The sequence below is a fragment of the Strigops habroptila genome, chromosome 8 (genome assembly GCF_004027225.2).
Source record: "Strigops habroptila isolate Jane chromosome 8, bStrHab1.2.pri, whole genome shotgun sequence".
In the NCBI taxonomy this organism is placed as follows: Eukaryota; Metazoa; Chordata; class Aves; order Psittaciformes; family Psittacidae; genus Strigops; species Strigops habroptila.
Genome location: NC_044284.2, coordinates 36264578 through 36281548, shown reverse-complemented (window position 1 = coordinate 36281548; position 16971 = coordinate 36264578). Strand labels below are relative to the sequence as shown.

The window sequence follows — 16971 nt, the reverse complement described above, 5'->3', positions numbered from 1 at the left end:
ATCAAAAGATTACCTAGTGGTTTGTGCAAGCCATCATTCCTCCCGATGTCCACCCCCACCTCTGTTTTGAGTGTAGAGCAGACACTGCTACCAGAGCATATTCTGGGCAAGGCTGGTTAAGGCAGCATTAACTAATTGCCTGTGTTACGAAGGTGCTTCAAGGCTTCTTTCTTTGCCTGGCCCCAGGCTGGCAGATGTGGATGCTCCCACTGTCCTCTCAGGAACAGCCACTGCTGTCCCTGCCAGGGACAGGCCAGAATCAACCAAAAGTCTCAGGAGGAAATGCTGCTGCCCTGGCATTGCCTTGGACCCCAGCACCCAGAGGTCAGTGTTACAGCCAGGTGTTGAGCACACTGTGACAGCCCCATGCCATGGCTGTGCTGGTTGGGGCTCCATCTTCTTCTCCCTGCATGGAGTCACCTCCCACCCAGCCTGGGCAGGAGACAGTCTGAGCCCAGTTACCAACGCAAGCCTCAGGTACAAATTTATCTTTATTCAGTGCCAGAGAAGAGCCCCCCAGGCTGGAGGTGGCTTCACAGGTCCCTTTGTCTCGTGGCTTTCAGGTTTCAGACCCTTTTACCCCATGCCAAGATGCTCTTTTCCCCTCTGCCTCCTCTGCTGCCGGTAGCTCCCCAGGCTCAGAGGAGGAGCAGATGCTGTATAGGGCAGAACAGCCCCTTGCCTCACTCTTCCCCTTGGCACCCCAGTTGCTCTCTCATGCTCATGCCTTGCTTTCGGTGCCTGTGGGTGCGAAGCGGACGGGCTGGTAGCCCGGCTTGTCATCCTGTTTGCGGTAGTATATCCGTGTCATGACTGCCAAGATGAAGGTTTGCGGGATCAGCAGCTGCATGTTCATCTCTGGAAAAGGAGAAGGGTTGTTTGAAGCCACCTTCGTCCACCGTGCCCATTCCCCATGTGCGATGGAGGGGCTCAGCCAGGAGCACGTACCACTGCTCCCCCATCTCCCAACTTACGCTGCGACCTGGCCTTGGAGGAGAAGGGCGGCGAGCAGGCGATGTTGCCATTGTTGGCCAGGATGCCGAAGATGGCAGGCTGCAGCGCCGTCAGGATGACGAGGATCTACAACCACCAACACCCAAGGTGGTGCAGGCTGCACCACTGCCGGGCTCCTGCCCTTCACCTTCCCCTCTCTCCAACAGCCTGCCCCATCTCCACCCATCCTGTTCATGCTGTTGAAGCCCCTTGCCTTGTGGGGAGCCAGACAGGATGGGGGCTCACCTGGAAGCAGGCAAACTTGGCCTTGATGTTCTGCTCGGTCAGGTGCAGCCGGGCCTGCCGGAAGAGGATGCCCAGGGACCACAGCCCAAAGAGGGTGGAGGCACCCACCACGGTGTTGATCCAGAGGGCCACGCTCTCCGCCGAGATCTGGGGGACACACAGAAACACACCTGGGCTGAAAGAGCTGCTGGGCAAGGCAAGGGCTGGTGGAAGGTCCCAGTCCAGGGTGTCACCCTGCCCGTCCCTGTGCCCTGGCACTCACGTCGGCAGGGTTGTAGTTCCCATCAGTGGACAAGACCAGCCCCACGAAGACACCAACCACCCTGCAGAAGGTGTACTGGAAAGTCCCCAGCATCAGCAGCTTAAGCTTTCTCCTGGCACAGCAAGAGAGACCATTAGCACCCTGAGGCCTCCAAGCCCTTGCCCAGGGGCTTCTCTTTTACCCCAGCAGAAGCAGGGGGCGAAAGCCCTCCCCAGGGGCAGGGGGTTACCCCAGCTTTGTCTTACTTGTTCATGGTGATTTGGGGCAGGCAGGGGCAGCAGCAGCAGCAGGGCCCGGTGCTGACAGGCATGGGCACATCCTTCAGGGTGCTGAGCACTGCCTCCTTCCCCCCGAAGCCCTCCACCATGACCAGCATCAGCAGGTAGAAGCAGACAGCAAAGTACCTATGGAGGAGGAGGAGGAAGGCAGGTCAGGCCCTGTGGGCTCCCTGGTGCCACTGCCCCAGGGTAGGTGATACTCACGCTGTGGTAGCCATCTCCACCACCATCATAGAGCGTGGGATCCACAGCCCGAAGCAGCTGATCACAGACACAACCTGGGGCAGACATAAGCTTGGCACATTGCTGCTCCCCACTCCTGTGGGCTGGCAACCCTTGCGTGGGCCTGGCCCCCACCACCCTCACACCTCAGCTCACCGTAGGGGCTGAGCTGCTCCAGCGGAGGGTCTTCATCTTGATGGGGCAGCGGATCTTGCGGGTGAGGTAGAAAAGCTCTTCCACGAAGATCGCGACCGACAGCAGCGTCATGGTGGTGGCGAGGCCCATGATGGCGAGTTGGGCCGTGTCCAGCTCTGCCGGGGAGGGATGAGAAACCAGCTCTGTCCCCTCCTGTCTCTCCTGGGGCAACCACTGCAGGAACTGCCACATGACCAACCGCTCCACACGTTTGGGAAGCCCCTCAGTGCATCTGGCCATGCTGGAGCTGGTGCTTCTGCCCCACTGTTCGCATGTCTCCTGCCCCAGCACTGGTCCCCCTGGGCTGCCCCCATCCCTGCAGGCAGGGCTATGGGGTGGGAGGCTGTGGCCCTGGCAGCACCTTGCTGCCTCCCCCTTCCTCAGGGCTGCTCCCTGGCTGCGCTCACCACAGCCACCCTGCCTCCTTCTTCCCTGCCCTGCTCCTGACAGTGGCAAAAGGAGAGTCCCCCCCAGTCCCCAGACCTACGCTGCAGCAGCTGCCGGGAGGTGGGAGGCAGGGAGAAGCATGCTGCCGGCACGCTGAAGTTCCTTATCAGCATCTCCACCAGCGGGCGGGAGAACCTGCAGAGAGGAAGGAGAGCGCTGCACGGACCCAGCAGGGACATGGGGGCACCCAGCCCCGCAGGGTCCCCTGGCTGGCTCGCCTGGCCCCCAAGCACCTCCCTTCCTTTATAGAGGAATAACCCAAAATCCTCCCCCAAAAAGCTGGATTTGCCAGGCCGCAAAGCGGCGCGGGGGTCCCAGCACCCACCTAGGGTCGTTTGCCAGCTCCATGGGGGTGTCCATCCTGCTCTGCTCCTCCTCGGCTGCGTCCCAGCGGCCGCGGGGCTGCTCAGCACCGCCTGCCTCGGGGTCAGAGTCCCCAGGGCAGGGACCGCGGGGAGGACGCCGCGCCTCGTTCCAGTTTAACCAGCAGCCTCCGGCGCTCCCTTCCCTCGCCCGCTGCTGCAGGCGCCCATTGGCGTGCCCTCGGCCGCACGGTTATCGACCCGGGGTGCCGGGGCAGGCGGACATCACCTATGCCAGCGCGCCTGCGCGTCGCCAGGGCACCGGGCACCCATGCTGAGGTGCACCGGGCAGCATGGAGATGGGCTTATGGTGCCACACGGCGTCCGGGACGCACCCGCGTGTCCCCTCGGCAGCAGTGGCCGGGCGGGAGGTGATGCTGCAGGGCCATGGGAGCCTGCCAGGCCCCGCACAGCCCTCTGGCTGTGTGAGCAGTTGGCAATGGCTCAGCTCCCAGCGCTCTGCAGCGCTGAGCCCTGCTGAGAGCAGTCCCACGGCACTAGAGGGCAGGGCTGGCCCGATGCTCAGCACCCCGGATCAGCGCCCGGCCCCCGGAACAGGAGCAGGGCCGGGCCTGGGAGGGGAATGTGGGATGGAGGGAGCACACTGGGTGGAGAGCTGGGGCGCCAGGCGTGGGGAGCAGTATATCTTTGTCCTAGATGGATCCCAGCATCCTCATGGGTCTCAGGGGTGTCCATGGCTCCTGGCGTCCTCCCAGCACCCCAAGGAAAATGAGCGCTGGTTTATACTGGGCCCCCAGGGACCTTCGAGCCCCAACCCTTTGCCCTTCCGGCAGTGGGCTCCTGCTGAAGCCAGAGTGGCAGCTGTGCCCCAGATGGGTCCCCTGCACCCCGGTATGGGATGCTGCAGTTGCCATGGGAGTGGGGTTGGGGGAGGAGGAGGATCCTGTGGTTGCCATGGGAATGGAATGGGGTGATTTGTTTCGCTGGGGCTGCCGTCCATCCTGTGAGGCCAGGGCCCCGCAGCTGCCCAGCCCACCATGGAGTTTCTCACCCTGCTTAGATTCAGCACCCTCATCTACCTGACTCACTGATCTCCCTCCAGTAAGTCACCCCACACCCTCCTGGGGACGTGGAGCAGCAGAGCTGCTGTTTGACTCCAGTGTCCTCAAGATGCTAGAGCCAAGCATCAGCTCAAACAGCCTGGATCTGCGTCCACCACCCTCCCGGCTCCAGTGGGCCCTGGGGCTGAGCACCCCAAGACTCTGCCCACTCTCCACCTCTGCCACGGCAGCCCCAGGGCCTGACCCCAGCCCCCCTGTACTCCTGTTTGCAGGGACAGCAGCTGGCTCTGCGTGTCACTCTTCCACCCTCTTCCTCCTATCTCTTGCTAGCTTGGTCCTGCCCCGTGTAGTCAACCTAGGGCTCCTCCAGCACGGTGGGGTGGCAGGGGAGCAGGGGCTGCCTCGTGGGAGGGTCGCCCCATGCGGACACAGTCTCCCCATGTGTGTCCTGCAGCAATGGGAGGACAGGCTGAAGCAGGGGCTCTGGAGCACGGCGAGACAGCACTGCCTGCATGGCTGCCACCATTACTGCTGGCCACACATCCTCTGCTACCCCTACTGCAACTGCTCCATGGAGGTGAGGCACGTCCAGTGTCTCGGGAGCCTGGGGTCTCTGTGTATACCTGAGGTGCTATGGATGCCAGGTTGTACCCACCCCACCTCTCAGCCCCATAACTAAGTCCTGTACGCCTGTTCCTACACACCATATACCCTCCATCCTGTCCTATATACTGTGCCCCCATACCTAACCTTGCACACCTCATGCTATAAACCCTACCTGTAGCTTGCATGCTCAGCCCTACACCCATCCCTATACCTTACACCTTGCACACCCAGCCCTACTCCCCGCAGCCCCTACACACACTGCACTCTACACTTAGCCCTATACAATGTGCCTGGCACACACAGCTCTCCATGTTGCTCCAATACCCCTGTCCATACATCCTGCACACTGCACACCCAGTCCTGTGCACTAAGACACCCCTTGTAGACCCCTTGCACACACAGACACACTAACCCCTGACTTGCACAAGCACAACACCCCCTCCATGCACACACAGCCCCTGTGTGCAGCACAGTGCAGAAGCCAGCCACAGCCCTGGGTGCTCCCAGCCCCACAGGGTGCACAGGGCCTATGGGCCCCCCCGCTAACACCCCTGTGCCGCACCAGTTTCAACAGCATCGCCTACAGCTGAAGAAACATGTCAGCTCCTGTGGTATCGGCTGCATCTGCCTCTTTGTGATGGTCACCATGGGCTGTATCATGGCGGTCCTGCTGTTCTGCCTCATCTGCTTGGTGCTCATCGCCCTGTGGTCCATTGCCACGGCAATGATCTGCACGTATCCTCACCCTAGGGAGGCAGAGCCATGCCCTAGCATGTACGTACATGTGCTGCACCACCCAGGCTGTCGCGTGCAGGAACCTATTCCCCTGCCTGCACATAGCCCTGGGGCCAGCACCACCCATGGGTGCCCACTGCATGGGGGCACACTGTAATCCCCTTGCCCAGCATACCTATGTCTGTTGTCCTTGACTCACTGCTCCAGCATCATGATGACCCTCTTCATCATTGTCTACCTGAGTCTGATTGAGCTCTGGGTCGCCTTCATCCCTCGAGCACAGCACAGACCGAGGTGTCAGGTATGGCTGCAGGGCATGGAGCATCCTGCCAACATGGGAGGGGATGCAAGACACGGCTGGACCTCAAGCAGGGAGAAAGAGCCCCATATATCAATGCTCTGCATGAGTTGGTCCCACCGTGCATGCACATGCATGCACAGGAGCCTCCATCACTGCACACACTCCCCTCTCCATCCCACCTTGGTGCCAGGTGCACCAGTGACGCCCTGCAGCACTGACCCACCTCCACCTGCACCAAGCTCCCAGCCCCATCACCATGCCCAAGCCCACCCTGTCCCACCCCACATGGGGCCAGGACATGCCTGTCACACCGTCCTGCTGGTGTCACCAGCCCAGAGCTGTCCCTCAGGGACATGTTGGGCTCTTGCCCTGCAGCCCATGGCCCTGAGCCCTCCCTGCACCAGCAGGATGGGACATGCCTGCGAGTTGCTTGCTCTGACCCGCCCCAGGAGCTGGCAAAAGATGGGTGTGGAGAGGGGAAATGCAGCGGGAGAGACCCCAACTTTTCCCCTGTTCCAGCCCCTCTCCATGCTGGGGGTGGGTGGTCCTGGGATCACCAGAGTCCCCCTTCTTCTCCAGTCACCCTTCTCCGTACAGGCTACTACCACAGCCAAAAGCTGGCAGGATGGGCAGGAGCCAACAGCAGGTGAGCATCCCCTCCCATGGGTAAGATGGGGGCAGCTACACAAGGCTCCAGGCAAGCCCCACCAGCTCAGCCTCAGCTCCAGGCCCCTGAGATGTTCCAGGCATGAGAAGCCCCTTTCCTGCCCCAAACCCCTTCAATAGAGAAGGAAAAGGGAGTACTGAGACGGGAGCCATGTACCCACCATCCCAGGGCAGGGGTGGTCTGAAGGCTCCTCGGCAGTGGGGCGGCTATTTTGTCCTGAGGAGCTGGCAGAGGGGCCAGTGGCAGCGCTGGTGATCTCCCTGTTTGCTCAGTTAGCTTTTTTAGTTTAAACAAAACTGTTTGACCATTGAAATCCTGCCCCAAAAACCCCAGGTGGACCCACCCCCCCCCCCCCCCCCAGCGAGCCTGCATCACCCACGCTGCTGCTTTGTCAGTGTTCCCCAAAACTTGGAAAAGTGCTGGAAATGCAAATATTTGGGTGGGTTTTAGACAGTTTTCCACCCATCTCTAATTCCCTGCGGTTATGGCCAGATGGGCCGACTCCAGCAGGCACGGTGGGCTCCCAGCTGACCATCACCAGTTTCCTTATGCACAGGACATGGCAAGGGTGGAAAATCCTCATTCAAAGCCCTAGTAAGAAGCCAAAATATGTTCCTGTCCATGTTCTCCTTTCCCACCCAGATCCTGGGGCTGCAGTGGACAGCAGGGATGCCAAGGAGTGAGAACCTCACACCCAGCTCAGGCTCTGGTCCATCCAACAACTGAACAATAAATATCTTCACCCCGAGCTTTTGGTGATCCATGGTCACTGCTGTCCCAGCACACAGAGGGACAGACCCGCTCAGTGGGACAGAGCGCTCCCCCTCCCAAAGGACATCCCTCACTCTGCTCAGTCCCTGTGCCAGGCAGGACCAGCAACCAGAGAGCAACGGGACCCTGAGGTGCAGGGGGATGCTTGGCATTGCAGGGATGCCCCCAGTCTGCAAGACCACATATGACCCTGCTACCCCGCACCCCAAGGGCTTGGGGGAGAGGCAGCATCCCCACCCGGCTAGCACCCCAGCAGTACTCCACCAAGCCGCTAGAAGCAGGAGGGTGGGCACTACTCAAGAGAAACAAAACACAGAGGTTAACCAGACTTGTGAAAGGGACAGAAAAGCCTTTCCCAGGGCGCTGCCCTCCCCGCTTCCTGCAAGCATCGCCCCAGTGAGGAAACTGCTGCTGAGAGTTTGGTGGTCAAGCAAGGCTACTGCACCATCCACTTCCACACGTCCTGCCACCAACCACAGCCACACAGTGCGACAGCCCCAGCTGGAACCTTCCAAATCCGGCAGCGCCAGAGAGGGGTCCCAGGCACCTCAAGCATCCCCCTGCAATGGTCAGCATAGGGCCATGCAATGCCCCCAGCCCTGGCCCCAGCACAGCGGGGATGGGCTGGCTCCCCCCGGCCCCAGCTCAGGAGCTGCCCCACTGATAGGGGTGGCAGGGAGCCCTGCCCATGGCTGGTCCATAGATAAGGCCCGTGTGGTCCCCACCGATTGCTCCAGGAGGCAGCCGGGGGGGCAGGAGCCACCATCCCTGGGAGATATGGCCAGGAGGGAGCAGCGAGTGAGGAGGGAGGGGGGCTACTGCAGGGGTGTGAGACACCAGGCCCCTGCAGGTCCCCTTCTGTGGGCAGAGGAAGGTGCCCTGGCTCCCCCGAGAGCACAGTTGGGGTGGCACAAAGTATGGACCCCCTGGCAGAGCAATAGCTGCCCTCAAATCCTCCCCTTCCCAGCAGGGAGAAGTCCCTCTGCCACTGGAAAACACCTCCCAGAGCCCTGCAAAAACCCATAGGGCTGCATCTCAGGCTCACTGCGAGGCCGGGTCAAGGACCTCACTGTGCCTCAGTTTCCCCATGTGTACAACAGCAGAGAGGGCTCAGCCTCCTCACTCTGGTGCCAGGAGAGCCCCATGCCAGGTGTTATTTATAGACCCAGCTGGCATTTCAGATGGGGACACGCTGCCCTTGGAGCCACACAGCTGCATGCAGCCCCTGCCGCAGTGTCACCAGAACAGCCAGCCTCGGTGGGGTGGGAGTCCTGTTGGCTCCAGCCTCCCGTCCTGGGCAGGGAGAATCCCCCTTTTCCCAGCTCAAGGGGGTAAGGATCATTCCCACTGCAGCCACCAGCCGAGCTCCCTTCCTGGCCATGGGCGATGGGACACGCAAGTGGCGGTGATGTCAAGGCGAGACCAGAGGTGTGCATCACATGAGGGCGTGTGAGGGAGAGCTGGGGATTTTCACTAACCAGAGCAGCATGCTACTTCACGGAAAAGCCACATCTTGGATGTTTTATCATCCCCTCCATCACCGTCTTGGGAAGCAGAAGTGGTGCAGAGGGTGTGTGGCCAAAATCCCCCCATCCCCTGCTCCCCATCAGGCCCGCTTTCAGAAACACTGCCCAGCCACAGCTGTGGGGCCAGCTCCTGCACACAGCCCTGGTGACACCCCCAGGGACCCTCCTGTCCCCCTTCCCCAGGCAGGGCAGAGTGTCCCCGCAGGTGCTGCCACCCTGACCAGGCTCCTGTGCTGCAGGGCCAGGCTGGGGAGAGAAGTGGGATGTTGGCACAATCAGGGGCATCAACACATCTGATCCAGAGCATCTAGAGGGGTTACCTCCCAGGGAACCTGCTTGCAAGGCTGTTGGCAGCCCTACTCTGCAATTCATGTCAGAAAAATGCCTCTTCCCAAAACTGCTGAGACTGATCACGTATATATTCACGGAAAAGCCATACATAATGTATACACACACATCTATACATATGTATATGACTCTATATGCTGTATGGGATCTTATATGAACTGCAGCGAGCTGGGATGGGTGTGCCCTCAAGTGGGACCGCTCACCCTTACAAGCTTGCTTATCGCCCAAGCTGTAGCCACAACCACGCTTCCAAACCAGTGCTCCCGGGGGTCTGGCCCTGCTGCTCCTGCCCAAGGGTCCCCACAGCCCCAAAGGTGACGGGGGGGGATGCCCAGGGCAGGATGCTGCCCTTCGCAATGCCCTGCATCCCATAACTGTCAGTCCAAGGGTCTGTCTTCCAGAGTAGAGGAGGAGGATAGTGGGGCTTGTCCCTGATGTGAGAGGAAGGAGAGGCCACTGTGAGTGAGAAGAAGCCTGGCAGCATCTGGATCAAACCCTTCTCCATCTGGACCGAGGCCATCAGAGCAGCTTTGATGGCTCCAGCATTCTCCTCTCTTTTGAACAGAGCCTCGCAGATGGGGCACCTGATAACATCCCCACCTTCTGCCCAGTCCTTCTGGCCTCCCTTCTGTTTGCTTTTCCTCCCAGCAGCCCCACGTCCGACGGTGCTGCGCTTGGCCGGAGCGGAAGCAACCAAGCCATGGCAGGGGCTTTGTCTCCTTCAAAGGGCACGAACAAACGGCCGGCGGCCCCCAACCCAGCTGGGGGGATCCTGCGGAAATGCCGCAGTCAACACCCTCGGGCGCCACTTCCTCCCCGCTCCCAGGCTTCGGATGCAAAGAAGCGTTTTGCTGCCGTAAGGCAACATCTGCATTTCCAGCAGGCGTCCCGGTGAAACGCCACTGGTTTCTTAGGGCCACCGCCAACCTCTGAATGAAAAGGCACCTTGTTTGAGAAACAGAGGGGCCTTTTCTGCTGCGGCCACCTAAAATACTGCACATCACTGCTGATGTTTGCTTTTTGGGAATGACGAGGTAAAGTGTGGGCTGCAGGCGTTTGCTTTGGTTAGGATCTTTATTTTCATACTTGTCTGTCTCCTGCAGGAAGCTCGCAGGTGAAAGTGCTGAGGATTTTAAAAGCCCTGCCTCAGACGGACAAATATTTTCCCAGAGAGCCAGCAGAGACGCAGTGTGTTTACGGAAGGGGGGTGCTCCTTCCCTGATGGCCCTGAGCCCTCCCAGCTCCACAACACCCTCCAGCCATCCCACAGGGACACTCACAGCGGCCGTGGGTCAGGCACAGCGAGTGGTCCCAGCTGCCAGGGGAAAGCCTTCGGCCCTTGGTGGGTCTTCTTCAGCAGGTCAAGGCTGCCCCTGGGTGATGCTGCCTCCCATTGCAGGTGGGAGGTGGAAAACATCCCGAGTGCAGTTCAGTGGAACCAAGAAAAACACCTCCTTTCCCCTCCTGTCACCTCCACTGGTGCTGAACCGAGCGCTCCAGTTCCGCTGCCCGCTCCCTCTTGCTTTGGTAGGCAAGCGGGCAGTGGGGCGGGAAGGGGTGGACATGCCCAAGAGCTGTGCGCAGACATGTGAGTGCCTGTGTGGGGTGTGCATGTGGACAGGGGCATACAAATGGATGTACGTGTGTGTGTGCGCCCATACTTGAGACATAAATGTGTGGGTGCGTGTGGTTTTGTCTACCTGGCTGCCATCCATGCCTGTGAGCACGGCACCCTGCAGGAGCCAAGGCAGTGTGTGGTGGGGGCCCAGCATCACCAGCTCTTGCTCGCTGACAGCAAAGCAAGCCTCAGCCCTGGCCAAGCCTCTCTCCTGGGTCTCACATTTTCCCCCAAGTCCCTGCTGGGGCACAAAGTAAAGGGACAAGGCATTTTACCCCCAGGCTCCAACAATGAGGAGGCAGAGGGAAAGAAGGGTGGCAGCAGTACTAGTTCCTCTAGAGAGGTGCACATAGCCATATGCCCCTTTGCCCCTTTTGCACCACAGGGTAATAAATAAAACCTCTGAATTCATATCTGGAGGAAGCCGTAAAAGATGCTGGGATGTGCACAGACAAAGAAAGGGGCTTTCTCTAGAGAGGGGTAATCACACCCAACAAAACCCACAACTGCACCCGGCTGAGGAGGCAGCCAGGGCAGGTGCCTGCACTGGCACAGCGGGTGCAGCAGCCCCCGGGGCAGTACTTGTGGACAGACTGAGCCAAGCAGAGCTAAAGGAGAGGCTGGTGCTGGGAACAGTCCCTGCTGGCCATTCCTGTACAGGCCAAGGATGACTAAAAGTCAGAAGGTAAGAATAAATACCAGCCAGCTCTTCACTGGGGAAGCGGGGAAGGGAGGAACAGAGGTTGTTTCCATTGACTTGACCAGAGAGTTCTTTTAGCTGCAGGAAAGACTTCAACTTTCAGGCCACATTGGGACAAAAACAGAGACATTTTTAAAGTCAGCTTTTCCAACCAAGCAGCGGCCTGGCCCTGCTGTGTGTGCATCCCAAAGGACTCCTGCCAAAACAAGGTGGGGGACAGGCAAGATTGCTCCTCTGCATAGCCCACCATGGACATTTGCCTTTGGCACCCCATCCCTCGGAAGGGCATATGGGGAGACGGTGCCTGCCTGGGGCGGAAGGCTGTCACAGGGCAGACCAGCAGGGATGGGAAGGTCAGCAACTTGGCTAAGGCACAGGGCTGCTGATCTCTTGATTCCAAGAGCTGGGAGAGTCATGGCCTTTCTCCAGCCACACACCTCCCAGGAGATTTGCCCTTGAGGCACTGCCCAGCTTCACATGCCCCAGGGAAAATGATACCCAGACTCACACTTAAATTACCCATGCCTGCTGCCTGTCCGTGTCCAGGGGCAGGGGCTGGCTGCAAACTGCAGCCCCTGGGATTCAGCTCAGCCTCTGGGACCCCACAACAGCCCAAGGGAAAGGCATGAGCCCCCCAGGGCCATGCCAGGCACCTGAGTGCCAAAAGCGTCCCCAGCCCTCCTGGGTGCCGGAGCTGCACTGAGGTCCCCTGGTCTGAGCACCACATCTGACCCTCTGCTCCATAAATAAACCTACAAGGCACATGGCATTGCCTGGGCCCCGGTAGCACAAAGCTGGCATGCAGGGAGCCATGGGCAGGTGTCATAGCCACTGCCAGTGCAGAAAAGGGGCAATTAGTAGGTAGAGAGAAAGCTCCTGCCCTCCCTTCTCAGCCATGCTGCGCTAATCCCACCCCAATTAAAGACCCCTCTTTGCTTTCAGCTATCGCTCTGAGACATTAATCCGCCCTAAAACAAGGCATTTCCAGCAGGTGGACAGGACAAAGCCAAACCTCAGGTTGCCAATGGCTCTGGCACCTGCCTGGGAGCATTTAATTACCCTGACAATGGCTTCGAAAGCAGAAAAGCCAGGAGAGCCCTGCAATCAAAAACCCAGAGAGGAAGCACTGGCTTAGGCTGCTGCTCCAGGATGCCTGGGGCCAGCTCCTGCAGATTACAGCTGCTTCCCAAGAGCAGAACCATCGTCCAGCCCTCTTGGGGATACTTTTTCCCACTAGAGCCTTCAATGTTGTGCATGGTGCTGGCTTCTTCTTTATGTTGTTCTTTTTCTTTGTGCTGTGGGCTGCTCTTTTGCCAATAAATGCACCTTGTAAAAACACAAAGCACTGGACAGGCCTAATCTGAGTCAACATGTGCCCTTATCGCAGAGGGTGGTTCCCACTGAGCAGGCTCGGGCTGTCCTTTATTCATAGGATAAGGCACATGTGCATGCAGTGCAGAGCAAATCAGAGGCAAAACTTTCCAGCCCCTTCCCAGGCTCTTCTGGGAGCACAGGAGTGAGCAGAGAGGGACTCTTGCAGGACTGATCGTGCTAGTGAGGTTTAGCAGGTACTGCAGGTTCCCGCAGGGCAGGCACATGTCCAGCATACAAAGCAGACCCCTCTCACAGTATCTTCATGTCCTTCCACAGCTCCATCCAGGCATTGCTCAGAGCTCAGCTTTCCAAGGCTTTTGGGCAACAGTCACTTTCCTTCTGGCTACATGGGCTTCTAAGCAAAACACCACAAACTGTGGATGGCATCCCTGGCTGATTAGGATTCAAACCACCAAGCCTGGAAGAGAAAAAACCCAACAGGCCCCAGCTGTGTCAATTGCTGATTCAAGAAAAGTGCTTAAAAAAATTGCACACAAAGCACTTTTCAAAAGTGACCTGAAATGCCTGCTTGGAGGTGGACTGAAGGAGGAAAGAGAGGGGCTGTGTGCTGCGCAGCAGATACAGATCAGCAAGGACCAGAACAAAGCGGGACAGGGGAAACTTGTGAGCAACCCATGATCTGGAGGCAGAAACCCGCAGGACTGTGTTCCAGCTCCTATGTCATCCCTCTCCCCACTGCTGTCTTTTCCCTTTCCGCTTCCCACCGCTCAAACTCTCTTCCCCTTGTGCGACCCGATGCCGGGGCCAGGTCCACAGGTAGCCATAAAACACACAGGCTTTTTTGTCGGTGCAGAGCAAGACAGACCTTTGATGTGTCCCAGGGCGGCCGCGCTGCGTCCCCCTGCTTTCCAAAGGCCCGTCCTTGGCTATTGTGCTCGCATCCTGAGCTTGTTTGTACACCCGTCTGCGGCCCCCAGCCCTGCAGCCCCCCTGCCGCAGCGGCAGCCGCCCTGACCGCCAGATAAAAGCAGGCGGGCTCACCGGGCAGAGTTGCTATCAGTGCAGCGACAAGCAGCACAGTCCCACGGTGCAGCCGCTGAGATAGCGGGAGCTTTGCCGCTCTGACCCTGCACCACGGAAGGCTCCAGGTCAACAACAGCTCCTGCTCCATCTCCATCAGCCCCAGCTGCCCACCGCAGGGCTGCCTGGGCACTTCGTCTGTTGGCAGGAGCCATATCAGCCCTGCGCACACGCAGGGCTTGTCCTTGTGGTGCTGCTGTCCCCCTTGGCTGCACCTGGGAGGGCCAGCATCTTGCCAAAAGATGTAACTGTCAGGCAGGAAGCAACGCTGAAGCCTTGCTCTTTGCTAATCGCTTCATCTCCCTGCTTCCTCTGAGCAAGAATAAAGCAGGGATCACCGCCAGCCCTGCTCCCTGTAGGCAGGGTCAGTAGTGCAAGGAGCACTGAGGGGTCCCCAGAGGTCTGGGGGTTAAAATTCCAGTGAAACCCAGTCTTTGAAAATAAGGAAGCCCCATTAGAAGAGCCAGCCTGTTTTAACCCCACTAGGACAGTGTCCAAGCATGAACCTCTCTGCTGCTCCTCTGTGCCCAGCCCCTGGCAAGCGGAGCAGTGGTAATGAGCACCACCACGTCCACTTCCCTCCTTGTGTGACAGGAGAGATGGGGAGATGAGCCTTCCCACTGCAGGGAGGCAAAACAACCCCTGGAGGTCTCTGTGGAGGAGACACCACAGGATACCCCAGGTCTGCACATTCCGAGGAAGAAGGGACTGCACTACCTTCACTCCACATCTCTCCCCCAGGTACTTGGAGCTTTCCGGCTCCTGTCCGGCTGGCAGATGTGGACAATGCGGAGAATTGTCAGATGCAGGTGCTTCCTTGGGAAGGAAGCAAACATGGGTGTTATTTTGAAGGGAAGACGGAGCTGCAGCCAGCTCTCAGCGTTACCTGCTACGTTTCCACTCTCTTAAGCACATTTTCCTGGCTGCACATGGCCCACCCCTTGCCTCCCCCACAGCCTCTTTGCTACAGGAGGAGAGGCAGCAGATCCTCTCCCAGATGCCAGTGCCTGCCAGGACCCCCTCCTTCTTCAGGCTGCACGGCAGCACATGCTGGGACTGTGGCTGAAGAACCAGAGCTCCTGAGCATGGCTGTGTGTGCCTGGATTGCTGGGAGTAAGCAGGATGGGGTGACCCCTTCCAAGGTAGCACAACAGCTTTTTCTATGCGGGTCAGATCCAATTATTTCACCCCTCTTTAAGTCAGGGCAGTTGAGGAAAGCAGCAGCAAATGCCAAAAACACAACTCATGGTGTTGTGAAACTATTGGATATTGCACTGCTGACTGGGGGAGACGGGAGGAAGGAGGGCAGGCTCTCCCAGGAACCATGCCTGCCAGCCCTGGCGTGGAGTGGGGCTGCAGCGTGATTCTGAGGTTGCAAAAATCTGGGTCCCAGCTCCCTTTCAGGACCTATAACAGCTGAATGCACCCCGGTGCAGCCCATGAGTTGAGCAGGAAGAGCAGCCAACGTCTTGCTCAAATCTGCTCCAGGAAGACTGGAGCTGGCACTGCCACTTCTCCGAGTGGCTGTGATGCAGAGGAAGCGGCTGATACACAGGGCAGAAGATCAAAGCCTTTCCTTTGTCCCCAGGTGCCTGTTGCCTATTTGGACCTGCACCCTGGGGTGCCCCTGTTTTGTAGAACACAGAGCCCATAGGAGCCCTTTGGCTTCCTCCCACCCCATGGGCCATCATATCTCCCGCAACTTGGCACCATACTCCAGCACTTGGATCTTGGCTTTTCCATCACTTCCGGATTGAAGAGCCATGTTAGTCCCTGCATTTCTTGCCATAAAAGTGCTCAAGTTATCTCCTAGTGTTGTTTTTTGATAAGATGCTCACAAAGCACTGGTCATCCTTTCCAGCCTGTTTATCTCTGTTGCTCTTGTTTTCCTTCTGCTTTTTAACTGCCTTCCCAAAATGCGTGTAGGACAGCTGGTCACACGAGGGTTAGCCATGCTGCAAAACTGAAGTGAAACTATATTTTCCTTCCCACATTTTGGTCTCATGTTTCATCATTAATCCTGCAGGAGGGACACTGTCACATCATAGGGTATTGCACAAAGGAATGTGGAGCCATTTGAGTCTGAGGCAGGGCACTCACAAGCTCCTCAGAAGTTCAGAGGAAACGGACAAACATCTCCTAAAATACCAGAACCAAGCCGCAAGGAAGAGGAACGCCCTGGTGGAAGCTGGGCTACAGTGAGGTGCCAGGACAAGCACAGAGGCTCCTGCACTGAACTGTAGGCAGGAGCCAGGCCAAGCAGGGAGCAGAGCGGGCAGAAGCACGCAGGAGCTTGGTGCAAGCTGCAGATACCTATGGCGTGGCACGGCAGGGCTCAAACAATAGTTTGCTGCAGCTGGTTCAGAGTTTAAATGCTCCCTGTCTTTGGGCAGCAGAAATCTCCAGGTGGAGGGCAATGGCTCCTGATTTTTATGGGCCTGAGCCATGCTAAAGTCATGCACAGAGAGACCATGTATCTTGCTGGGATGAGGGATCAGAAGTCAGCAGTCACCAATCCCACACCCCCTTCCCTCTTTGGCCATTTCCCAGCCTTATCTATCTCTGTTCCTTACAAAAACTTTTGGCCGAGCTGGACAGCATGAGCACGTGGGCTCAGCATCACCTGCAGCACAGGCACCACTCTGCAAACAACACAGGTGCCAGGGCCAATGGAGGTGGCATCAGCCGCTCTCGTTCCCTGCCTGCAGCCAACATAAAGTAAAGGGCACTCAGCTGCTCTCAGGTACCACATTGCATCTGAAGAACTCTCATTTTAAGGTATTTCACTGCCAGCGCTGACTATGGTGCAAAACATCCGAGTTTCCAGAATGTCGGCTTTCTTCTCTTTTTCCTGGCAGGTATAGAAATGGGGAACTGCTCAGCACACAGTCAAACATATTGTGAGAGGGAAGAGAAAACACCTGCAGCGAGGACCTGTTAGGGCAGGTCGAGGCTGGCACAGCGGGGCACACAGCAGCTCCTCTGCCAGCAGGAAAGGAGACACAATGGACAGAGGCTATGGGGAGAAACAAATCAGACTGCCCCTTTCCTGGCTTGCATTTCGGCACTGCTCCCAGGAGCTTCCTGAGTGTGGGCTCTGCTGCAGTGACGGCAGTGTCCCCCCATGACTGCCATCACCACATGTGCTGATGGATGGCCTGGAGGAGAGAGCGCCTCGGCACTGGATCCTGGCTCAAACCTCCTGGCACGTCCACCAGCATGTCTTGCCCGAGAGCTGCTTTACAGGAGGTTTGTCT

General features: G+C 58.3%; 1 protein-coding gene across 1 annotated transcript; it reads right to left on the bottom strand.

Moving 5' to 3' along the window:
* Window positions 1–473: 473 nt before the first annotated feature.
* On the bottom strand, window positions 474–3051 carry SLC51A (solute carrier family 51 subunit alpha). The gene is made up of 9 exons (XM_030496513.1): window positions 2969–3051; window positions 2684–2778; window positions 2158–2312; window positions 1984–2057; window positions 1747–1905; window positions 1502–1613; window positions 1240–1386; window positions 975–1080; window positions 474–858 (listed from the first exon to the last, which is right to left on the bottom strand). The coding sequence occupies exons 1-9, from the start codon at window positions 3001–3003 to the stop codon at window positions 722–724; spliced, it is 1020 nt and encodes a 339-aa protein (XP_030352373.1). The 5' UTR covers window positions 3004–3051; the 3' UTR covers window positions 474–721.
* Between the last annotated feature and the right edge of the window lie 13920 nt (window positions 3052–16971).